Here is a 23,299-nt window from a genome sequence, read left to right as displayed (position 1 = left end):
CGCTCGAGCCGGCGTCGCACGGAAAGCGAGAAGCCGCACCGAGAGGTCAGCCTCGCGCACCGAACTTTCACCACTGTACAGACAGCTGAGCCCCACAGGAGTTCACCGAAACCTCTGGACGACACAGGAGAGACAAAAACAGGAACTCCGAGGCGAGGAGGAGGTCTGCAGGCAGCGGGATGGAAACCACGAGACCATGCGAGTGGAGAAAGAAAAGAAAAAGGGCACAGAAGGGAACGAGGAGGGGGATAGGTGACACAAGGCGACAGAGAACAGGACAGAAGATACGCACAAACAGACGCGCTCCACAGAAACAGAGAGGAGATGGAGGCGGAGAACGGAGGAGACAAAAGAGGCAGAGAACAGTCAAGACCTCGTCTGAAAAGAATGATAGGAGTGGACAGTGTCAGCTGAGCACGAGGGAAATCGGCACAGGGGAGAAGAACGCTACGGAAAGGACTTGAAAAAGCGAACGGGGAGGCTTCAGATTAAGGAGAAAACGCTCAGCACAAGAAGGCATGCGTTTGAACGTATGGAAGAAAATGGCAACGGAGACAAGAGGGCAGAAGAAGAGCGAACAAAAGGCGAGGTCTTTCAAAGAAATCCGCCTGCAGCAGACACAAGGGAAGTCCTCGTTCTGTCGGACCGAGTCCACGAACCATAAGAAGAGAAGAGCACAACAAGAGCAGACGAAGGAAAAACGAGAAAGGGCAGAACATGAAAGCAAAGGACTGGTCCTGCTGAACGATGAGGAAAGGTCCAAGTTGAGACGAGAGATTCTCGCAGGATACCTGTTTACGGCTCTACACCGAGGCTCTCTGAGAAGCTGAAAAAAATTGCGAGCTGTTGCGAATAAAAGAAGTCCTGTTTCCCTTTTGGTCCCGCTAGTCCGAAACTGAAGACAAATTCCCCGGTTGTGCTTGAGCGATTCGACGTCTCCTGGGCCTGCTCAAGAAAGCAAAGTCACTCACGAGCGAGTGCCAGGAATGGAATTCCTTTCTCGAAAGAAAGGCGCCCCGAGAAGAGGAGAAGAAGAAGAGACAGAGTCCAGAAAGAACAAGAAAAACTTGTGGTCCGGAGAGAAGAGAGACCTGAAGACGGTCTCCCGTCTTCTTGCCTGTTGAGTCGCGAGTCACTGCATGCGCCGCGCTGCCAACACAGCGCCTCCCTGGGAGGTTGGCGGTGGAGAACACTGGAAAAAAAGCATTTCCTTGTGTTTTTTGCGGTCCACCGAGGCAGCAGAAGTGACAGGCGAATGGCAGCAAAGCAGAGATCTTGGAATAGGTGCTGTTTATCAGTCCTCGCTCCCGTTGCTCCCAGAAAGCCGCACCCGGTAAACTGGAAGGAGAGAGCCGGGCTGGCCCGGCCACACAAAAAACGACCCTAGACGCAGGCAGAGCACGCAAAGCTAACTTTGCCGGAACTCTGAGAAACGGAAATGCTGAGCTTTCTCGCTGTCCACGGAGAATCTGCGAGAAAGTTCACTTCCTGTCTCATTGGGTTTCGGCTGCGCGACAGAAACGGCCCGATGCCGGGAGCAACCAGGCTGCGGCGCTCGGAGAAATCGAAGAAAAACGGACAAGCAGCGGTTGAAGAAGCGAGAGAATCTCAAGCGGTAACGTGCAGCTCGACAAAAGAGCGGCGATCTGAAGAATAACGCCGAATTTTTGGATATTCAACTTTTCCTCATTTCACAAAAGCCACACGGCGAGGAGGCAGGAAACATGACTTGTCTACATGGAACGAAAAGTATTTCTACATTTGTTTTTGTAGCTCTCTCTACATATATTGACTTATTCATGTAGCTCCCTCTCTCTGTGTCTACATATATATATGATTATCTATCTCTTTTTGTATCTCTCTCTCTCTATAAGCATATACATCTCTTTCTGTACTTGGAAGTTTCAGCGGATGGATAGCCAGGCAGGGTAAATGCAGTCTGAATGAGAGGAGCGAAGCGACCGTGAACGAATGGAGTCGGTAGGGAGAAAGGCAGAGGCTGAGACGGTATTGGAAGTGAAACAGCCTCGCTCTCCTCCAACAGAAATATTTTCTGGATAGTGAAGGCTAGAGCCAGGGGCGCCTCCAAATCCAAATGTGTACTTCCGTGTGCGCGTCGGATTTCCCCGTCACGCCATATACATCTGCTTACATGTATGCACATACATTGATGCCTGTTGTTATGTGTTGATATAGATATATATACAAATATATTATATATATATATATATATACAAATATATATTATATATATATATATATGTAGAGGTTGAGAGACTTGGGCACTGATGAGTCATCTGAGACTCTAATCGTAGCAGTTGCGTGACACGCTGAGAGTCCATTTGTTCCTACAAAAACGAACCGTTCGTTCCGTTAACTTGCGAAAGCGAGAAATCGACGAGATTTTCACCGGACTGTTCCGCCAGTCTTCGCGTCGGTTGCTCATGCAGTCTGCAGGTGTCTGCTATCTCAACAGGTGGAGTAGTTACGATTCTACCAGATTTACATGTAATACAGAATTTGGTGAATCCCCTCCCTTCCGCGCGGTGCCTCGCTCAGACCCAGGTCGAGGATTCTGCGCATTCTTCAAAATCCTTGGACTGTAGAGGCAATGTGCAGAGAAAGACAGAGGGAGGACTCTGTGGACTATCGAATGCAACTGTGTTCCAGCGCAAGTGTAAGTCTCTAGCATCTGCCTTCTGCCTAAAGAGGTCCCGAACGCAGCACACCTCAAACTCGGTTTTGAGAGTTTTGCGCGTTTCAGTGAGAAGCAGTCACACAGGCTCTTGCGGCCATTTTTATCCGTCGATTCTGTGGGAGTTGGAAACGGAAATCGCCATTGCGCACCTGGTGTACCGATGAAGTTGACAGCGCGAAGGAGACGCCTAATGCCAAGAACAGAGTCCGCCAGTTGACCACTCAGCTGCTTGAGACAGGGAAACGGGTAAATGTCCATCATATCGCCACTGTCGCGATCGCAGCCCGGGCAGCGCAAGAGAGACTGAAAAGATTGTTTCGTCGACGCATTTTCTCCTGTCTATACTTGCTAGAGTTGCGTCGAGAGACTGGTTGAACAGGAAGGTCACCAGGCAGGCAACGAAAGGGGAAAGCAGTGGAAGAAGTGACTCTTAAAACCTGCGCAAAACTCTGTGTCTCAGACTGCCTCTTTACGCACCAAAAATACAATCTCGTGCATGTAGCTGCGCCCTTCAAACACTGCAGGGGCACACCTACACACCACTGTGTAGATGATCTTTCTCATACCAAACGCCGAAACGCATGTAGGTATAAAATAAACATCCGAAAATTTATAGATTTTACACGTGTATCCAAAGGGTTAAAGACAACAGATAATCATACCGATAAGTATATATATATATATATGCTACTCGAGACAGGTAATACAGGTAACTGGCGCCCATGCGCTGAAGAGAGAGCACAGTCAATCCGTTATCGGTTGCGCATGCATCGGCTGCCGGGAACAAAGTCAGGCGTATGGGAACTCTCGTAGCGCCGGTTCCTCAACGACTGCCGCGATGGCTTGCAGCAACTGAAGAGACACATGCACACAAACGCGGGGAAAAGAAGCTAAACGAGAGAATCACCTGTCCGTCGAGCACGTCCACTAATCACTGTGTTGATAAAAACGCTTTGCTTGCTTCTAAAAGTTTGATCAATGTGTGTACATCGATACCCGGATCCAGCTGCATGTGTGTACAAATCTGTATCTGCAGATGCTCCCGACAGCACAATCACGAACACTCGGGCTGGAACCGAGACCCAATTCGAGATAAAAGGTCACGCTAAGAGCCGCACCGTTAAGAAATGCAAATTGCTATTGTCGCTCGTCGTCTTCCAAGAGAAGATACCCTTCTCATGATCGAGCAGAAACATGAAAAAACACCTACACCCGGTCTCGGGGCAAATGACGTTCTACAAGAGTGACAGTGACAGAGGTCAAAATTGCCGAACGCCCCTGGCACCTCACGTACCACCTGAATTTGAGCCTTGATGTCTGCGCACTTGGCACTCCAGTGGTCGTACTTTCTGCATCGAAGAAGCACCGTGAAAAGACAAACAGTAACGCAGACGCGAGGTAAATCTGGTCAAGAGCGAATTATATGAAGGAGAACAGAAGATAACTTGAGGCGCGCATGGAGTATTATCCTCGACATCCGTCTATCTCTTTTGCAGCGAACACCAGCAGGGAAAAAGGAAACGAACTAAAATGCACTCAGTGTGCGTAGAAGGGTACGGAAACCGAAGTATGCAAATGCACAGACCTACACCGATCTAGATATCCAAATGTATTTACACGTGCAGACACGTGGGAAGAGAAGTAGACTGAAAACGATATTTGACTCACTTGAGCAAGATCGCTTCTTTCTTGGTGAGGAAGTCCGCTGCTTCTTCGAGAGTCATTTCGAGGTAGAACTGGAACCCCACCTTGACAAGAAGCTTTCCAACGTCGTCGCTGCAGATGGCCAGGGCACCAGACAGTTGATCAATGGTCTCCCGCAAGCATCCGCACTTGCAGGGCGCGAGCTTCGTTTGAAACTGACCGAAAGTGGGTCGCGCAGCAAACTGGGCGCACTAGAACTCTTCCCACCAACATCTATTCAAAAAAGTCGTTCGTGCACTCCACGCACAGGCCAGATGCTTTGGGACGCATCTCCCGTACCCGGGAGGAACTGCAGAAATGTCGGCAATAGGATATCGATGTGCAGCGCTGTGTCGCCATGACTGCGTAATGCTAGGTTGCGAAAGACAGACGCGCGCCCGTTCTCTGAAACTGGAGCAGATATCCGTGTGTGATGCGAGTCGAGTTTCAATTTCTCTTTGTCCCCGTCTCTTCCTTCTCTCTGTCCTTACCCCCGTGCCTTGAGGTAGGTGTTGCATCCGATATTCACCAGTGCGTCAACGGGCACCGGAGGCTGGTCCGCCTTCTTCTTGGACTTGGCCGAGCGCTCCGCCGTCTTCCCTTGCTTTCCGTCTCCCTTGGCGTCGCTGCCTTCTCCCCCCCCTTCGTCTTCAGAATCCGAGGACGCCTGCCGAGGCCCTGTGAGGAGCCGAAGCTCACGCAACGCCTTGCGGTGCCGCCGCAGAGCACTCAGCTGCTCTTTCTGCTGATGTTCAAGCAGGGGAAGATAGTCCAGCAGGCGTTGTCTGCGACATATGCAGAAATCCACATGTCACGGAATGGCGCACGCGCCTTATGGCGAACCAGCCGTCCGGTCGGCAACTGCCTCCATTAGACGCGGGGGTTTTCCACTGTAGAAAGCCAATCAAATTCACACTCAACAACGCTGTGGCTCCCTCACGTTGCTGTGACAACGCCAGGCGTACACACACAGTTGAACACCACCAGCGCGCAGCCTGTCCGCAGCTGGAGAAGGCCGGGATAGGCGAGAAAGGCAGGAAACTAAGCGAAGAGGGAGGAACAAGGGCACTCCGGAAATTTCCACAAGAGGAGAACCTGCACACGGAGAGACAAAGCCGTCGAATCGACGGCTTTTCCTTGCACCACAACCGTCTGGACGGCCATGTATTCGCGATCTTCCCATGCCTTCCTGAATTCGTTTGCAGATATACGCAGACAGCGTGGCCATCTCCGTTTGAGGAAAACGCACGGAGTTTCCTCGGGAAAAAGTCTTTTTTCCACGGGAGAAGGTCGAACTTACACACTCAGAAGCTCGTGAAAGACTTTATCCTGTTGTCGCTGCACTTCCTTGAGTTGCTGCCGCAGCACATCGTCGACGACGCTCTCGCTCCGCAGCACGAGCTGCTGGAGATCCATCCCTTCTCTGTCAGCCGTCGCAGTCATCCTGCCGGTCTAGACAGTCCTGTACGATTCACGCACACCTGGACTTCCCTGGAAATTCCCGACTTGCATGCGTGTCAGTGTGATCGCTGAGTACGGCAAAAACGGGGAGTGAGATAGAGGCCTCCCGACTGGGCCAAACGCGCAGGTCTGGCGTCCTGGAAGTGACGCGGCACGCAGATTTACTTGTGTCATAGGTGAACGGATCCGACCTTTGTAAAAGAGAGTGGCTCATGGAATCTGTGAAGACCACTATGTGAAGGTAACAAGAGACGGTGGTATTGCGGACTGAAAGATACGAGACGAGATACAGACGGAGAAATTCGCTGCCGTACTGGGAACAAACAGCGGCGTTCTCAGCTGCAGAAAAGTAAAAGTGAAGCCTGCACAGTTCGAGTCACGCGTCAAACACCTGGTCAGGTGTACGTACAACGTCAAGGTGAACTACGATCTACCAGCGCGTCAGAACGGCGCGACAGATCTGCCGACAGAGGCCGCAGACGGCGGCTCCAAAGACGTTGCAAGTGGAATCTAACGGGAGAGAAACATGCGGGATATCCGACATCGACACAGGTGAACAGAAGCCTGCATCATCAGTCTCGCTGAAAGAATCAGCTTTAGAGCAGCCGAGAGCGTTTGCCGTCCTCGTACGTCAAGCAGAAAAGACGCGTCGGTCAGCAAGAGAGCCGACTCTACAGCAAAGCTACGTCGTTTTCAGTTCCTTCTTTAGAGGAGCGGCGAGAGGAGGCCGATGATGTGAAATTCCTTGCTTTTCTCTGCTCCTCTGCGAGAGCACCTGAAGGATTTCGAGGGACTCATCCGTCCAGCCTTCTCTTGCACATGCAAAAACGTCTGCGCGAAAAACCTTTCCAGGCAACCCGCCGGCACTCTGCTGTCGAGCGGGGCTTCTTTTCTCTCCCCGTCGATATTCACGTCACGCCTCTGAGCACTAGGAAACCCGCTACTTCTGTGTCGTCTCTTTGTCTGTACTGCATCTGTTTCTTAAGTTACCATCTCCGCTTTCCAGACACACAGAGGAAGGCTTTCGCTTCAACTGCCGCAGGCGGGGAGCAGCGAACTCGTTTCGTGGGCGGGTCCTGCTCTGTTTTTCCTCGACATCCAGACGTTGTGGGACGGGCATAGGGACGTTGCCTTGGCCGATGATACCCGGCGGTTCAGCGAACCTTTTCTGCTCCGAAAATTGTCAATGGGGGGTAAAGGTACATTGCCGAACTCCACGAAGGGAAAGAAGGGATCTTTACAGCAAGTTGCTCCCCTGTTCACCCGCGACCCTCTTTGCTGGCCCCACACGCGTGTAAGCCGAATTGGTCAACGGAGGATTTCTTGAGGCATCTGGGGTTATGTCCGTAGAATCGCTTTCATTCATTCTCACATTTTCTCTTTCTTCCGTCTGAAAGGGACATCCGGCGCATCAGCAAATGCTCTTGTCCGACTTCCGTTGTTCCCGCCCGCGCGTTTGCCACTTTGACCGCTGCCTGCGCGAAGTTAGTTCGTCTCACGGCTCTTTTCCGTCACGTTCTGGGCACAACGCCGTCGATTTCCGAATTTCCGATACACTGTCTCGAACGCTTTGCTATGCCTGTGCCTCGCGCCATGAATGTGCTCGTACTTCTTTGTTGAAGCGTGGGCCTTCACGTCACCACTTGGTTCTTCCGATTCTGTCGATGAGTGTAGAGACGTCGATATCCGTCTAGTCCTCTCGCCTGCCCTCGCTCTCCCTCCATTTGTTTCATTTTTCCCTTGTCCATGCACTGTTGAAAATGCCAAAGGAGTCCGCTTTGAATTCGAGGGAGGCTCTTGTGCCTGCTCCCTTGGCGCCGCCTCCCTCTGCACTGTCGGCCTTCTCGTCGTCGGGCCGCTTTCTGGCAACGGCGGTGGCAAGCGGCGGGAGGAGTTCCGACAGCGCGGAGAGCCGCCTTCCTCGGAGTCGAGTGAAAGTCTGGGACGCGACGTCGGGGGGCGAGTTTGCGACTGCAGCCGGGGCTGCTGAAAGCGATGGAGCCCCCAGTTCCCCCTTCGTCTCGAACTACCAGCCGCAGTTCTCGATGGAGTGGCAACGTCAGTTCGTCGGTCACAACATCACGTCGTTGCTCTTCGTTTCTTCATCTGGACCCAAGCGGATGTCAGAGCGCCTGCTGATCGGCACAGATCGCGGGATGCTGGCGGCCGCAGATGTGACGGCGTCGAACAGCAAACTCTTGTTCAGCACGTACCTCGGCGAAGGGCCAGAGGCGAACTCATGCAGCAGCGGTCCGGACTCTGGCCTCGACTGCGCTACGGGCTCCTCACAGTTCCCTATTTGCGCGCTGGGCCGATGCAGCGCCGCCGCGGGAGGGAACGTCGTCGCCCTGGTCGGGGGAGCGGAGGGGAGTAGTCTTGTCATTGTCGATCCACAGGACGGGAGTGTCTTGCAGCAAGACGAGCTCTCGAAGCCGTACAACCTCCTCGCGTACCCTTCGGCAGACGCTGACGAAGATGTCGTCCTGCTCGCGTTGCGCAGGGGGACGCCGGAGGTCGGCAGCAGCTCGGCCAGCGTCGTCTTGTACGACGTGCAGCACCAGCGGCCGAGAGCGAAGCTCGTGGGCGGGACGGGCGCCGGCGCGCTCTCTGTGGCTGTTGAGAAGAAGGCGCGATTCGCCGCTGGCGTCTTCAGCGGGAGTGGGAAAGACGAACAACACGTTCAGGTGGTTGTGTGGAAGATCCCGGACCGATCGGTCGACGCTGAGGAGCGGGCGGCTGCGAAAGGAAAGCCGAAGAAACTGCAGCCTATCTGCTCCGGAAGCCACTTCGAGGCCCTCGTTCAGGTGGTCCTGCCGCCGACGCGCGACGCAGGGGGCGAGGAGGACGACTCCGACAGTGGAGACGAGGAAGCGGCCTCTCCAGACACGCCACAGACCGTCGTGGCTCTCTCTCGCAGCAACGCCGTTATCGTCTGGGCAATGAAAAAGGAAGGGACAGACAGCCCGTCCTTCTCCCTCGTGAAACTCGCGCAAATCGACTCTGTCTCGTTTCCGTGCATCTCCCCGAAGATGTCGCTCGACTCTATCCCGGCCCTGGCTGCCGCAGCGGCGACCCCCGGCGTCTGGTTTATGCAACACCTCGATGAGAACGAAGGGGCGGAAAACGGGCAAAATGCAACGAGTCCGAGTACAAAGAAACACCGACAGAGTGCCCGGCCAAACCAGCCAGCAGAGGCGAGGCAACCCTTGTGTATAGTTCGTGGGTGCCACACGACGCCACTTTTCCAGTGTCTTTTGCTGCCTCGCGCCTTGCCAGGTCGAGGTTGTCAGGAGCTCTACTTGCCGGTGATTCCCCGCGACAGTGGGAAATTCGGTCTCCCGTGTGTCGAAGCTTTGAAGCTGTCTGAAGTGCGCGCCGCTGGCGGCAGCTCACGGAAGTCTGGAGAGAAGCCGGGCAGCGCCGCTGACAGCGCAGACGAAGATTCCCCAAGCCGGGGTCCCTTGCCGGCCGCTTCTCTCAAGAGGACGATCGCGGCTGTGACAGAGTCCGATGGAGAGGATGCAGAGGCCAGCGGCGATGCAACGGCAGACGGCAAGAAGAAGAAGCAGTCGAAGGCTAAGGGTTTGCCAGGTGCCGCTGCCGGTGCTGCTCCTGGAGGGGAACGAAGTAGTGTCGCCGTCATTCTGCGCCAGGCTCTCACAGCGTCGGATGCGCGTTTGCTGGAAACAGTCCTAACTTCAACAGCTAAGGATAAAAAAGAAGTTAATGCAGCGGTCGGTTCGTTAACACCAGTACAAGCTCTGCGGCTGCTTCAACACCTCGTGCAGCAGCAACAATCCAACCCAGCGGCTTCTATCACAAAGGGGGGATGGATAGAGGAAATCGTCAAACAACACGCCGTAGTGCTGTCCCAAACAGACGCGGGTAGGGAGCAGCTCGTCCTTCTTCTGCTACAGGTTGAAGAACGTCGGCGGTCTGAATCTGCACTTGTGAAGGTCAAGGGCAGGCTCGAACTGCTGCTTCAGCAGATGCAGCGTGTTCAGAAGCTCAGAGAAGAAAGAGGAAAGGAAGAGAAGGAGGCTAGGGAGCCTCTGGTTGTGCACAAGGAACGAGCTAACGCCTGAGACATAAACGAAGCACGGCATTGACTTTAGTAATAGATAGGGTCGAGGTTGACGCCTGTCCGATAAAGGTTGTGCAGTTGATGATCATCTGGGAAGACAAATGAACTGGCGCTGACCAAGGCACGTCATATGTCGTATACTTCTGCGGTGGATCGCTACTGTAAACAAAGAACATGTCAGAAAGACAAGTTGAAGTGTGGAGTAGCGTGGCCGGTTTCTGGGTTTTTGAGGTGCAGCAATCGGATGACAGCAACGACCCCAGCCCTTATCTGTATTGGCGCTGCCACATTTGAGAAAGTGGCGCCGTTGCACACATTGGTGAGGCGCAAGTTATCGTGCGTGCAGAGCTGCCATGTGCCAATGCATGCGAGTGGACCTACTCAGTCTAGGTGAGCATGCAGGTACTGAATGCCCTGTACAATAGTGTTGTCCGGGGCATTGAGCAAGCAGTAGAGATGTTGTGAGTCCCGTTGTTCCGTTCACACGTCATCTTGAAAGAAATTCGATCTCTGGTCTTATTTCGGACTCGAACGCAAACAGTGGCATCTCATTCCACTCCGTTAAAGCGATTCGCGGCGGATCTTGCTGGTTATTCGTGCTAGGTGAAAGCCTACTTTTTCACTAGCCGCTGAGCCGCAGACAGAAACTATCGGTTTCAGTGAAAATAAGGAAGTTGAACGCTCCCTCCATGACTAGCGTCAACGTAAAACAGACAATCACGTGTTCACATAGGTCACTTGTTTTGTTCAGGACTGTTGCTGGAGACTCAAACGAGAGAGTAGATTGAGGCTTCATCCAGATAATTAGTGCTGTATCCGCCGGTTCTGCGGGCGGATGCAGCACACTAGTCGCAGACGCGTGCCACCAATGGCAAAAAGCTGGTGCTACGACGAAGCTCCTATGAAAGCGACTGCGCAGTTGCGTTAGACAGCCATGCTGTCTACGTTGATGCCGATTGGTGAACCGGGAACGAATGAGGCACCAGCGAAGCCGCACTGACCCACTGCCAAGCAAGTGCTCGGTGAAAAAACAGTTGCGCGGTATCTGAAGGCCCCCCGCACGTTCGCCGGGATCTCAGACGGTTTCCTACCACTTGCAGGATCCGATGAATCAATGCTGCAGTTCAGGAGTCGTGAAATGCAGCTTAATACTGACCCGTAGTGGAGCCTCTCTGCACATGTCAACACGGGTGGTGGAGGTGATCCATGATCCTGTCACAGCCCCAGTGGTGCAGGAACAGCGCATCCTTTCCAGTGTTTCCAGATTAATGCATTCCCTCCAAGGCTCCAGTTGACTTGTAGAATTTAATCGTAAATGAAGAGCAACGGCTGAACAATCTCCCCTGCTACAGGAAGTTCGACGTGTCTGTACAGCAGATCCACGTGAATGCGTGGACGCGCATCGTTGCGACAAAACTGTTTCTGCTCGCTTGTCGCAGTGTTCCTGGGATGCAGTGCCCTTTGAATCAATTCCCAATGCTGATAATTAGATAATGGCGGTGACTGAAACCAGAAAGCTCGTTCGGGCGTACCGTATCAAGCGTGCTATTGTCTGTACCGTGGTGTGGTCCCAATTCTGGGTCCACTGTGGCAAAGCGGCACGCGACTACGCAGCATTGTGTCCCCTAGGTGGGTGCTGTAGTGCTACACAGAAGTTTAGTAAGCCAGTTCAAATTCTTCTCACCGTAGGATGGTTTTCTGTTGGAGACGGGGACAGCTGCGAAGCTCCGCCGAGTTATACTGGTCCCTGCTCGGTAAGCCAGGATTTCCTTGACGCTCAACAGAATGGGAAGCAAGGCCGCACGCCCGGCAGACGTTCGGTGCTTTTGCCAAGAACAGCAAGATGAAGAAGAAAACAGAGGAAACGTGCAGCGTCTCATGGCCGAGCATCGACGAATGTAGTAAAGACTATGAGGAGCGATGTCCACAACAATGGGTACACGAATTAAAATAGCATGAAGGCATGCCTGAAGCTCACCATTTGACTTTCTGCAGGTGGAAATGGAGAACGGTTTGTGTGGCGCACCTGCGTCGTACACGGGTAGGTCATCGCAGGCAGCTGCTCAGTGAGACACAAGTCGTAGCCTGGTCTCTGTGCCTACAGGACGGTGTGAGAGAAGCTATTCCTTCACCAACCTTAATGAAGTAACAGGCGATAGCAGACATGTCTAGTGTTCGATCGAATCAAGCGTAATCAAACCAGACAGAAAAGAGATCCTGGGAAAGAAGATGTGATGTGACATGGCCATGCCAGAGACTTTGCAACAAGGACTACGACGCGCTATGTCCGGAAGTAGGATCCTGCTCGGCACCTCACTAGCTGTCGTGTATACAGTTAGTCACTGTGGTTCAGGACTGGATAAGCTCAGGTGCGACTTCCATTTCGTTTAACTGCTACAAAAGTTAACTGTTAAAACGCATGTTAGTTGGTGGAGCGTGCGTCGCCAGTGGAGAGGTGAGTTGATTTTGAAAAGACCCAAATACCTCGTGAAAACCTTATTGCCGCTCAGTATACCGGCCCTTGTTTGCCGAAGATGGGCTTCGCTGACTTGACTCGAGATATGAAGGTGCCTTACTCTAATTTACAACTTACGCATGCACACCATGGACTGCACAGACTTACAGAAGCAGATCGAGCAGCAATGTGAGCTGAGCTTCCCCTGCAAACAAAAGTGTCGAACAGATTACGCCGCCAGGTGGTACGTTAAGACGCTTTTCAGTATGACACGGCACCTGCGACCAGTGTTCGAATCCTCAGCCCAGAAGGCTGGTTCTACCTTACAAGCCCAAGAGTCTGCAGTCCACCAGGTATGCGCTGCTTCGTGAAGCTTTCCCGGATACTTAAGCAAAATTCCCTCATCCAGATGACTATCGTGGAAAATGCCAAGGAAAACGCAGCATGGCAGGCAAGCGGAAACGAGAGCAATTTTTATCGGCGCTATGTGTTGTTACAGCTGTTTGCGGCAGAGATGAATGAAACTGACAGAAAGAGGCAAGTGGAACTGAGCGATGATTTACGTGATTAGCTTTGATGCTCTAGCGGGACAGGTTCAGTATGACGTGCGAGGTTGACTGGCCTTGTCTTGCCGGCCAACAAGAACTTCGTCATGCAGAAATGGCCCTCGGAAGACGAACTTTCATGAGATGTGAGACTGGTTCCTGTTCAAGGCGAAGAATTTGAGAGAGAATATCCCAATCTGCTTCAGCAAGAATAACCCGAGGGTCGGGGCCTATCGAACCGGAAACGGGAAACATCCTTAACCGCGAGCTTTAGCTGTGCAATCAACCGACCACTGGCCCCCACGACGGAGCGTGTTGCGGCGGAGATTGTGTATCTGTAGAAACCACTCTGTCAATGCTATTCTACAGAGTATCCAGGCGGGGCCAGTTGACCCTTGCTACGGATACGGCCAAAACAGTGATACATGTTCGCTAATGAGCTAAGAGCTGCAAGCAAGCAAACACTTGAACATATGAGCAGACACGCCTGCAGAAACGAAGGACGCGACTCTGGGCCCTCGTGCACATCATTTCATCGGGGTTTGTGGCGCCTGCCGCACGAGGCAGGCAGTCCGTCGTAGGTCGCACACCTATACAGTGAATTATATTGTCGGTCGAGTTGCCAGAAGAAGGATAAGAGACGAGCAGAAGTGTTGCCGCCACACGGCCGCCACACTGCAAACAACTACGGAAACAGCCTACAAATCGGCATTGCAACGCCGTTGATCTTTCATGTTACAAAATGGAGTCAGTAAACGATTCGTAGCTGAGTTGCCAAGAAACATAAAATCACCATGGGTTTTCCCATCACAAGAGTCGCGCGCGCACACACACACGCTGAACACGACTGCTAAAACAGTCTACTCATCAGCATTGTGACGTAAGTGATGTTCCGCGCTGCAACCTGGAAGTCATGGAATCTCGTTCAAACGCCGCGCAGGTCTTCTTTGCAGGGACTAGCGGTTCGGCGCTGAAAAACAGGATGAAGCCGTCGCCGAATCACGAGGACTTCTTTGCCAAAATCGCCGCCCGAATCTGTCACATGTGATTGCACACAACATAGACACCATATTATTTAATTAGTTCGCTGCAGTGTAGTGTGTTGCAGTCCCCTACGAAGTCTGCAGCAGCCGCATCACCTGTATCGTCTTTGTCGGAGTCGTTTGATCGGTGCGACTGTCTGACAACGTCGGGCCTCATACCTGTCTAAAGCGTTCAACGCACTCCTTTTTGGTCTTCCCGGGCACTTCAGCCGCAATGGCAGTCCACCGTTCGTTCGCGGGCATTGTTGCGGGGTGCTTGGCCAGCGCCTTCTCAAGTGCCTGAAACCCCAGCGAACACACAAGAAAACAAACCGCGTTCGACGCTTCAAAATACCGAACGACACAGTTTCGCCACGGCGACGCAAGAGCGACTGCAGGAGCACTTACCATCTGTTGAGCAGGCGTCCAGTCCGTCGATTCAGCGGTTTCTTGTGGTTCTTTGGCAGGGCTTGCCGCGGTCTGGGGTCGCGTCTCGCCTACATCCTTTCTGTCTGGATCTGCATCGATTTTCTTGAACGCACCTTGATTGTGGACCCTAAACTGGTCGAAGGCCACCTGTCACATAGGGTAGAAGAACGCACACACCGAATCGCTTTCGCACCAGTCGGCACAGACTGCGGCCGCACTACGTAAGACGTTCGAAACGACTTCTTACCTGACTTATCTTCGACCCCATGGCCTTTAGGCTTGCGCCTTCTGACATCTCCTTGGTCTTCTCCACGACCTAGAAGCACACACATCACATGTACCGTACACCAACGCGCCGTGGGACATGGAACATCAAGCGGCGGACCTCCCTCAATAGCCGACAAAGCCACACGCATCTTTCACGGGGTTCACTCAAAACCCCCGCTGCCACAGCACTGCGTTTGCCTCGATGGATACTTCGAATCGACATGTCCTGACCTGCGCCAGGAATGCCAACATCTACCATTAGCTCAGCGACCTCTCCATATCATTTCATACAAGTGTTGGGGAAGAATTTAGTAACACTGCGACAGGCTATCTGCCTGTGGAGTGTCAACTACCGTAGGCTGTGCACTGCTCCGCGGGGTTACAATTCCGCGTTTGCCAAGGCATCCTCCTACCTCTTCCTGCGTTTTCGTACCGATAAGGTCCGCGATCAGCTTCCAGCGTCTCGCAGTCCCTCCGGGGAATTTTTGCAATCCTTTCGCAAGAAGCGACAGTTCATCAGGCGTCCAGGAACTCTGTCGAGCTAGCCGCTTGGCCTCCTCTTGGGCCTTTCGCTCCGCCTGCACGCAGTCACATCGCTGTCAGTTGCAACCGGCACATGCAAGGTCGTCGCGAACCTCCCCTTCTGCAAGGGCGCAACTACCCGGTCGCTTGTGAGCCACCTAAGCGTTTAGACACGGGCAGCGGCAGAGAGATAAAGACGAAAAAGCGGTCGGGCGACGCCGCCTGGGGTCCCGACAGGCAGACCGTGCAAGCGTGAAGGGATGTGAGAGACTGGGGTAAACCTTGGGAACCTCCAGGACGCGAAACGAACAGGAGACGTGCTCAACGAGGCTTAAAACAGATGAGCAAAGTGACCGCTTCCGCGTCACATGTTCGTTTGGAGAACGCCTCAGGTTAAATCAGAACCACACGATCCGCCAGCGGTTGTGAGGGATCGAACGGTTTTCGCGTACCTGCCGTCGAGCGTTCTCCTTCATTTGTTCTTCTTCCTTGATCCTATCAGCCTCCTTCATCTGGTGCATGCGCCGAGCAAAAATGTCGCCCACCTTCTGACATGTCTCCGGACTCGCCTCGCCCAAGCCCTCCGGGAGAGGGGCGGGGCTTTCTCCAGACTCGTCTACCAATGGCGTCTGCAGCAGCAGTGCACAGGAGTGGCACACGCTCCAGGTGTGTTGTAGAGACAGTTGTGGTGTCCATCTGAAACCTTCGCGTTTGTTGTTCACTGGAGACCTACCTCGATACATGCAACTTTCTGGATCTCGCCGCACAAGTCCCGGAGCTGGTGGAGATCGAGCTTTTGACATAAGTCTTGAAGCTGCAGCGAATCGAGAAACTGGGGGTGAGAGTCTCGACAGAACAAAGCGTGGAACTGTCTCGTCCGTTGCCGCCTGCATGCACGGGTAGAACAACGCCTGAATGAATTGATTAGGAGCTCTTTCTGAAGAATACGTCCTAGAGTTGGAGTACGGATTATTTAGAGCTTGGACTGTGTGTACCGGATCCAGGTTTTCCTGTGTCCTACCCGCCCGCCACGTTGAGCGCACAAGCTACTTACGCACGCAGCAACTCTCTGTACGCGGCAGCAGTGGAACCGTTCGGATCGGCACGCCCAGCCCAATCAAGAGGCGCGTGAAGGTTTCTCTTGTTTCTATCGCTCCGTCGTCCCGAGAGGTTGATATCCGCCGATGCACGCATGCCAAAGGACAAATGCGTCCCGCCGTTCGCAGGGACTTTCATCTACGTTGTTGCATGCGTTGTCCAAGTCTTTCTGCACAGCCAAAGCCAATGTCGCTGACCCTCCCAGGTCAACGTCTGGCGCGGCTCCAGCCATCTGTCAACAGCTCCACCCCAGTTTTGCCGCGTTTCCCTTGACCCTACCACTTCTTGTGGCATTCACGCTGACGTCGCTGCTCCTGCAACTCTCGCGTTCGTGCCTCGTTCTCGCGTCTCTCTCGCTCTTCCGCTTCTTGTCTGAAGACAGAAAATTCCCAAATGCGTGCACCCGTTTCTCTCTGCTCTTCAGCGCAGGCTCTGCGGACCCACCATCACCTCCACGGTCTCCTCCAACTGCAGGCCCCCACGACTTAGAAGTGGCAGCCTCCCGTGTCTCTGTCTCGAACGGACTCGGCGCGACGGAGGGATGAAGGCGATAAAGAACGGAACTCAAAACGCCAGAACCTGAGAGGCTCGATCGGTGCCCTGTCGCTGGTCTCCCTGAACCTTCCGCCGAGATCGCTCGACGCAGCCTCGTGCGTCACGGGGAAAGTACACACGCGCCTCCCTGCCTTTCCAGTCCAGCTGCGCTACTCGGCTCTCCCCATCCATCGGCTGCGCTCTGCTGACACAGTCGAACTTGGATCTGGCACAGAAGAAGGCCTGCTCTGGGGAGTAGATACTGCGAGATGGACTCCCTTCTAAAAGGTCACGGGGCAGTTCCACTTCAAACACCACATCAACAGTCGCTCGGCTTGGGTCTGTAAAGGGTCATTTCTCTCAGTCCACTGCTCGATCAACTTCCGAAGCAAAGACTCGACGCCTACTTTTTCCTCAGTTCCTCCTCCTCCCTCTGGCGTCGCTGCTCCTCAGCTACTCGCTGTCTCGCCGCCTTCTCCTCCTCGCGCTTCTTCTTCGCACTCTCTTTCTCCATCAAGACCCGGGGGTCGCTGCAGACGCAAGAGAGTCACTCGAAAGAGTCATTTCACACGGCGGCTCCGTTTCACCGCACCGCATCCCAGGCGAGGTGTCTGGACACTTCGCGCCTCTCTCCATCGAGTCACACGAGTGACAGACGAAGCGTGAAGCCCAGCAACGTTTGGAAGCTGCGTTTCTGCTGCTTGTCTCGAGCCTATCCATCACACATGACGCCGCCTTGTCTCCTTCGCTTTGTCGCTGTTTGCCGCCCTGTGTCTCACGCGGCTCTCACGCAAACAGGGATAAAACGGTACCTCCCCGCGCATGCAGACACAAGGTGAGACAAGACGAGGACGTGACAGAGGGCTCCACACAAATTATTGGCGAGGGAAGGGAGAGGAAACGAAGAAACCAGCCCAGGGTCGCGGCGAAGACGAATCCAATTCGGAAAGACGACTTCACAAGAAGCAGAACGGAGAAAGAACGACTCGTGGAGGTGATATCCCGAGAACAGCCGGCCAGCCCAGGGTCCCCACCTTGTCGCAGGAACAGGGAGACAGACGCGCGGAGAGACCAACGAGACGCCAAGGTCTAGAAACGCAGGACCGCAGGACCATTCGAGCACCGAACGCCCCGAGAAGAAACTCACACGGAATACGCCGTTTCAACGAGCTTCTGGATCCTGGCGCGCTCTGCCTTCACGTGTTTCTTCCGAATTTTCAAGTTTTCCCTCTCCATCCACCTGACGAAAGAAAGGCGACACAGACGCGCCACATTCAGCGGCCAGGGGAACTTGCCTAAACGCCGCGCGACCGAGCCGAACGCGACTCGGGTGTGAAAGCTGCGTCTCACAGGCACGATCCTCACTCCGGAAACAGACCGCCTCGTCGGGAGGTACCCTACATGTGAGCAAATGTGCATGTGAATATTCAAACATTCGAGCAGCAGAGAAACAAATGTTTATAAAGATATTTACAAAAATAGACGGATAAAAGTTGCTCTTTATCTCGCTATGCCTGCATATACGAATATCGAACGTTTATATATATATATATGTATATATAAACATATATATGTATATATATTTGATGAGGAGCAGAGAGATGTACACAGGTATGGACATATGTAGGTACATATATATATATATATATGTATACAAGCATATAGAGTGTATCTACGAACACAAACCTGAGCGAGGCAGCCGTTGCGACGCCAGAGGCGGTCGCGGCCCCAGAGAGTCTGTGGAACGTTGAAGCGACGACGAACAACGGGGCTGGACTGGAGCATTACCTTCGTTCTTCACGGCACTCCGCCTCGTTCAAGTCGTATTCGTCGTGGACGCCGAAGTCTCTCCAAGACTGGAAGTCAAACCAGAAGTCGTAGAAGCTGCGGACGCGACTCATCGGCGTTTGTGCGTCGCCCAGCGAAGGCACTGGGCGCCGCGAGGACCACCTGGAAAATGCAGAAAAACACAAAGTGGAGCAGCGGCAAGCCTTGGAACGCCGACAGGGGAGAAAAGGAACTCCACGCTTTCAGCTGCCTGCGCGCTCCAGCAGAGTGGAGGCAGACAGCGAGCGTGAGGAGGCGCCGGTCGGAGTCTCACGCCCACAGCCCCAGTCCGTACAAGGGAAAGGCGAAGAAGGAGAAACGTAGAGAGACGACAGTCCTGCAAGTTGTCACAGTCTCCACAGGGCAGGCACCGCCACGGACACCACGAGTCTCTGAGGGGCAAGATGCGGCGTGCACGAGGGACAGACGCCTGACCGCGAAAAACGGAGACTTCTCAACAAAGCAAGGAGAGCCGCGAGGCAGAGAGAGGGTCGAGGAGAGACAGGAGGATAGCTAGCAGAGGCAGAGAACACAGAGAAGGCGCATGAGAAAATCAGAGAACGCAGCAAACGAGCGCAGATGCGACTTGCCTAGCATTGCTCTGGAAGACAGGACCGAAAGCGGCAAAGAAGTCTTCCGGAGTCTTCGCGGCGGAGGCGGAGGGGATTGAATCATCGAACGGCAGCGCAGAGTCGTACTGCCGGCGAAACTCGGTGTCTGCAGAGGCGCCGCAAAACGCAGAGAAGAACCATCAACTCGACGCCTCGTGGCTTGGACGAGTTGCTCTCAGAGTACCGCACAATTTGTTCGCTCAGCAGTGTTCAGCCGGCGACTTCCTCGACAACTGAACTGGCTATCGACGATGCGGAGGTGCACAGTCTGAGGTAGAGAATGAAGCGAGAAAATTCACCATCTCAAAACCACCCGTCGCCTTCTATATCCTCGAGGGCCATCGCAAGAGTGAGGCAAGAAGAAGAGGGTGGAAGAACAACAGATTCACTTCGACAAAGGCTACAGGTCTCAGCTGGAGTCTCCGCTACTGCATCACGATTCCCTACACATTTATGTGAATCAGAACCCTGGAAATCTGGAACGAAGCTAAAAAAACATAAAATTCGCTCCCTGCGTCCCTCCTGTGAAGCCAGACGAGTAAACCTTCGGGACGCGGACGAGCAAACACCAAGTTCTCTCGAATCTACGTTCCAAGACAGACACGGAAAACGGTGTCCGTGTCTTTTTTTCTTGCCTTTCATCGATCTACCTAGGCTCCTCACTCACACACTTATTCATATATATATATATATGTATATATGTATGTATATATGTATATATGTAATAAACATGAATCTATAGACACAGAGGTAAACGGAAACACATCGCCTTGCGCGCCCTTGGGAGGGGCACCTGTGAGAGCTTCGTAGGCTTCTTGGATTTTGAGGAAGCGGGCATGTCCAGCGTCGGCAGATGCTTCTGACGTCGCCTGTCCATCGGTGAGTTCCTCTCGCTTCTCCTTTGCGCTGTGGGGAGAGCTGCGGCCAGACGCGCCTTCCTCGGAGCTTCCCGGACTCCGGCGCGTCACAGCCTTGTCAGGGTGATGTTCGAGGACAAGTCGCCTGTACTGCTTCTTGATCTCCTCTGTGGTCGTTCCCTCGTGGACTCCCAGAACCTCGTACAGCGTCTGCGCCTCGCCCAGCAGTCGTTTCAGACGTGTACTGCTGGCGAAGCAGGCGCCTCCGCCTCCGGATCCTTGACAAGGCAGGAATTCAGAAAAACAGATGGCACGGTCAAAAATGCGCGACTCTGTGGAGAGGAGCACCAAGTCGGCCCGCCAGCGAAAAAAAAGGCAGGACATCTCCATATACATATATATATATATATATTTATATATTGACATATTTATATATGTATGTATGCAATTTTACTTGCATTTATATATATATATATATATGTTAATTAATTCATGTATCAGGCTATAGGTATAGATGTTCCTGTGTAAAATATTCATGCTCATGGCGTCAGAGACAGAACGACGAAGAAAGTCGACAGGAGCAACGTAAGTGACGAGGTACCGACAAGAACAGAGCGTGAGTCGGTCCACATCACCACCGGCTGCGTCTGCATGCGATTGACGGCTGGCGACGACGGAGGCCTTCGTCTGTGGCCAGTGCTATGGTGTTTCGCTCCTGTCTCATGGGACATCCTTCTTGCTGCACTTGAGGAGACGCTGCATGAGGCTACCTGAAGACATCGAGGCCTTTTCTCTGTGCGAGTCGCCTTGATAAGATGGCGACGCTCCCCTGATTCGTTTGCTCTCGGTTTTGTCTTTCTTCTCCACTTCTTGCTCACGCCTGCCCACAATCAGAGTCTCTGCGTTCTTCCTTCTTCTTCCTCTGTCGCTCCTTTCCTTTCTCTTCCTCTCTTTTCTGCCTCGACACTCACCTGCTGTCTTTCCCTTGCGTTTACTTTTCCATCTCTCTTCGTCGACAGCGGAGAAGTCCTCGTCGCTCTCGTCTCCCCCTGAACATGCAGAGACAACAGCGCAACGCAGACGGCACTGCAGGCATTCAACCCCGTGAGAGATCCACCCATAAAAGGAAGACTCTTCAGCGTCCGTCTCTCTGTCCATACGGCTCAGAAGAGTCACGAAACAGAGACTTGGAAAGGAACAGACACCTCCAGGCGTCTCGGTCCACGTCGACAGGAGCGACGACGTACACAGACGATCTGCTCTTGCATGGATCTGCAGACGGAGATGAAGAGCTGAATAGGTTGATGGAGAGAGAAATCGAGGAAGACAGACTGCAAGACACAGAGAGAGGAAACGCCGCACCGGGTACAGGTACATTTGTGCGTCGATGCAGGTTCTGGAGTCCGAGTGAGGAGGTCGCAGGTTCCTGATGTATCGCGTTCAAGACGCGCTTTGCAAGAGGGCGTTGTGGTACGCAGACAGGGAAGGCGAAATGGCACTCACGTTTGGCGTCTTTGTCTTTCGCGCGTCCAGGAGAGACTCCAGCGCCTGCCTTCCTAGACGGCCGCTCGAATCGTTCCAGAAACGCGCGACCTGCGGCCTCTACGCGGCGCTGAGCGGTGCAGAGAGAACACAAGACTTGAGGGGGACAGGAGACGCTTGAGTCTCCCTCAGTGGGCTGGAAGTCGCGCAGGCGCGGAAGGAAGAAGGAAGGAGGGAAGAGGACGAAAGGAGACGCCATCTCGGAAGACAGGAAGGACCCAGAAAAAGCGCGAAGGGAGAAGCCAGAAGAGGAAGGAGACGAAGGCGAGACGGAGAGAGGAAGGAGAGGAAGAAGGCCGGCACAGGGAAGGGAGAAGGTGAAGAAAGAAGACCAAGGACGAGCGAACGACGAGGAGCGAGCGGATTTTTGCGAGGAAAAGAAAGCACTGAGGGACAGTCGACTAAGAAAAAGGTTCGTTCTCTCGATGCGTCCGTGGAGAAGGGACGACGCACCAGGAGACAGGGAGACGCAGGACGCCGGAGTCGACAAGAGAAATGGTTGCAGCGAAGAAAGCAAGAAACAAGCCTGAGACTCTCCGATATTTATACCGAGTGTGCTATGCAACAGAGCCTCTTTCTGCCTTTCGTCCCTTTTCCTTTCCTTCTTCTCCCCCCTTTCCCCTTTTATCTTATTTTTCCTTTCTCTCTTTCTCCTTTCTCCCTCACGAGAGGCTGTCACGGAGTGAGAGCCTGGCCGCGGACGGAGCCTGGGAGAGAGAACCGAACGGCGAAGAGCTACGGAGGTCGTCGTTCGGAGTCTTCGTACTCTCGGATGGAGGGAAGAAGGCGCGACTGGTCGACTTTCTTCCAGGAAAAGGACTTTCGACTCCAAGAATTCACCTCCCTCCTTCAGGTCGGCATGCGCATGCACAGCATTTTTCAGCAGCCCACGCGAAAAAGGCCCAGAGAGTGTCTGTGTCTCCCTTTCTACTTTGCCTGGGTGTGTGTGTGTCTCCCCGAGGCGGCTGCCGATCTCTCGTTCCAGTCGTTTTCGACGCCGCCTCTTCCATTTTTTCCTTTCTTCCCCGCGGAGGGTCTTGCCTTGTTTCCTGCTCCGTCGCTTCGCCCCCTCGCTGTTCTTCGCTGCCTCGACCTCTCCCCTCACGGTGCCCCAGGCGAAGTAAAGAACGGCGTTGCCCTTTGAAGAAGGAAGAACGACCGCCGGAGCGCTTCAGGCAGCATGAGATCTCAGTCTCATCTCCACAAAGGGAGGTTAAGAGGACAGAGAGAGAGCGAGGGAGGAACCGAGGAAACGTTTCCAGAAAAAGGAAAGGCACCAGCTTCGCTTGAACGAGATCCGCGAACGTCGCTGTTTAGATGTCAGCCACAAACCCCCCACCGCTTTCTCCTCGGCCTTTACTTTTACAGAAGCAGCAAAACGCCTGAGGTTTCTCTCGCCTCGATGTCGAGAAAGGCGAGGAGTGGAGTGAACTCTGCATATGCCACAGGACAGTTTTCCCACTGCGCTCTGCAAAGTCCGAAACGCATGCAGTTAGAACCGAAAAAGGAAGACGAAAAACTTTCAACGCCCCCTACACAGTCCACTTGCCTGCGACGCGTGTCTCCACTCTCGACAAAGCATAACGAGAAGACGCACGAGGCTGAAAAGTTCAGTTCTCACATCTCCCGAAAGCCCCAGTGCCTTTGTTGGTTCCGTTCGAGTT

The 23,299-nt window shown here is 53.5% G+C and overlaps 4 protein-coding genes across 4 annotated transcripts; 2 read left to right on the top strand and 2 right to left on the bottom strand.

The window, feature by feature from the left end:
• Positions 1–2,788: 2,788 nt before the first annotated feature.
• TGME49_203362 (hypothetical protein) lies at positions 2,789–6,697 on the bottom strand. Its single transcript, XM_018779250.1, has 5 exons — positions 5,682–6,697; positions 4,873–5,166; positions 4,367–4,474; positions 3,993–4,047; positions 2,789–3,550 (listed from the first exon to the last, which is right to left on the bottom strand). The coding sequence occupies exons 1-5, from the start codon at positions 5,822–5,824 to the stop codon at positions 3,488–3,490; spliced, it is 663 nt and encodes a 220-aa protein (XP_018637358.1). The 5' UTR covers positions 5,825–6,697; the 3' UTR covers positions 2,789–3,487.
• A 100-nt stretch (positions 6,698–6,797) lies between these two features.
• TGME49_203370 (hypothetical protein) lies at positions 6,798–10,506 on the top strand. The gene has a single exon (XM_002367578.2). The coding sequence runs from the start codon at positions 7,603–7,605 to the stop codon at positions 9,925–9,927; it is 2,325 nt and encodes a 774-aa protein (XP_002367619.1). The 5' UTR covers positions 6,798–7,602; the 3' UTR covers positions 9,928–10,506.
• Positions 10,507–11,363: 857 nt separating this feature from the next.
• Positions 11,364–13,508, top strand: TGME49_203375 (cpw-wpc domain-containing protein). Its single transcript, XM_018779251.1, has 15 exons — positions 11,364–11,555; positions 11,616–11,680; positions 11,740–11,862; positions 11,922–11,967; positions 12,031–12,071; positions 12,130–12,219; positions 12,280–12,295; positions 12,353–12,381; positions 12,437–12,493; positions 12,552–12,625; positions 12,685–12,734; positions 12,791–12,832; positions 12,894–12,918; positions 12,975–13,072; positions 13,133–13,508. The coding sequence occupies exons 1-15, from the start codon at positions 11,420–11,422 to the stop codon at positions 13,198–13,200; spliced, it is 960 nt and encodes a 319-aa protein (XP_018637357.1). The 5' UTR covers positions 11,364–11,419; the 3' UTR covers positions 13,201–13,508.
• TGME49_203380 (DnaJ domain-containing protein) lies at positions 13,464–22,553 on the bottom strand. Its single transcript, XM_018779252.1, has 15 exons — positions 21,597–22,553; positions 21,065–21,142; positions 20,030–20,371; positions 19,216–19,342; positions 18,587–18,748; positions 17,946–18,038; positions 17,206–17,328; positions 16,544–16,636; positions 15,900–16,053; positions 15,619–15,795; positions 15,058–15,222; positions 14,625–14,693; positions 14,357–14,524; positions 14,129–14,248; positions 13,464–13,961 (listed from the first exon to the last, which is right to left on the bottom strand). The coding sequence occupies exons 1-15, from the start codon at positions 21,832–21,834 to the stop codon at positions 13,926–13,928; spliced, it is 2,145 nt and encodes a 714-aa protein (XP_018637356.1). The 5' UTR covers positions 21,835–22,553; the 3' UTR covers positions 13,464–13,925.
• Between the last annotated feature and the right edge of the window lie 746 nt (positions 22,554–23,299).

Source organism: Toxoplasma gondii, chromosome VIIa (assembly GCF_000006565.2).
Source record: "Toxoplasma gondii ME49 chromosome VIIa, whole genome shotgun sequence".
In the NCBI taxonomy this organism is placed as follows: Eukaryota; Apicomplexa; class Conoidasida; order Eucoccidiorida; family Sarcocystidae; genus Toxoplasma; species Toxoplasma gondii.
This window is presented reverse-complemented; position numbering and strand designations above follow the sequence as displayed.

Excerpts from the sequence above, each read along its gene's own strand:
- TGME49_203362 (XM_018779250.1), bottom strand. The coding sequence starts at position 5,824 with ATGACTGCGACGGCTGACAGAGAAGGGATGGATCTCCAGCAGCTCGTG. Across the intron at positions 4,048-4,366 it reads AAAGAAGCGATCTTGCTCAA|AAAGTACGACCACTGGAGTG; the intron begins GTGAGTCAAATA and ends TCTTCGATGCAG. Across the intron at positions 3,551-3,992 it reads TCAAGGCTCAAATTCAGGTG|TTGCTGCAAGCCATCGCGGC; the intron begins GTACGTGAGGTG and ends GTGTCTCTTCAG.
- TGME49_203380 (XM_018779252.1), bottom strand. The coding sequence starts at position 21,834 with ATGGCGTCTCCTTTCGTCCTCTTCCCTCCTTCCTTCTTCCTTCCGCGC. Across the intron at positions 14,694-15,057 it reads GTACGAAAACGCAGGAAGAG|GTCGTGGAGAAGACCAAGGA; the intron begins GTAGGAGGATGC and ends GTGTGCTTCTAG. Across the intron at positions 13,962-14,128 it reads GCGTTGAACGCTTTAGACAG|ATTCGGGCGGCGATTTTGGC; the intron begins GTATGAGGCCCG and ends CACATGTGACAG.
- TGME49_203370 (XM_002367578.2), top strand. The coding sequence starts at position 7,603 with ATGCCAAAGGAGTCCGCTTTGAATTCGAGGGAGGCTCTTGTGCCTGCT.
- TGME49_203375 (XM_018779251.1), top strand. The coding sequence starts at position 11,420 with ATGGCGGTGACTGAAACCAGAAAGCTCGTTCGGGCGTACCGTATCAAG. Across the intron at positions 11,681-11,739 it reads GTTATACTGGTCCCTGCTCG|ACGTTCGGTGCTTTTGCCAA; the intron begins GTAAGCCAGGAT and ends CACGCCCGGCAG. Across the intron at positions 12,382-12,436 it reads CGTGCGTCGCCAGTGGAGAG|TATACCGGCCCTTGTTTGCC; the intron begins GTGAGTTGATTT and ends ATTGCCGCTCAG.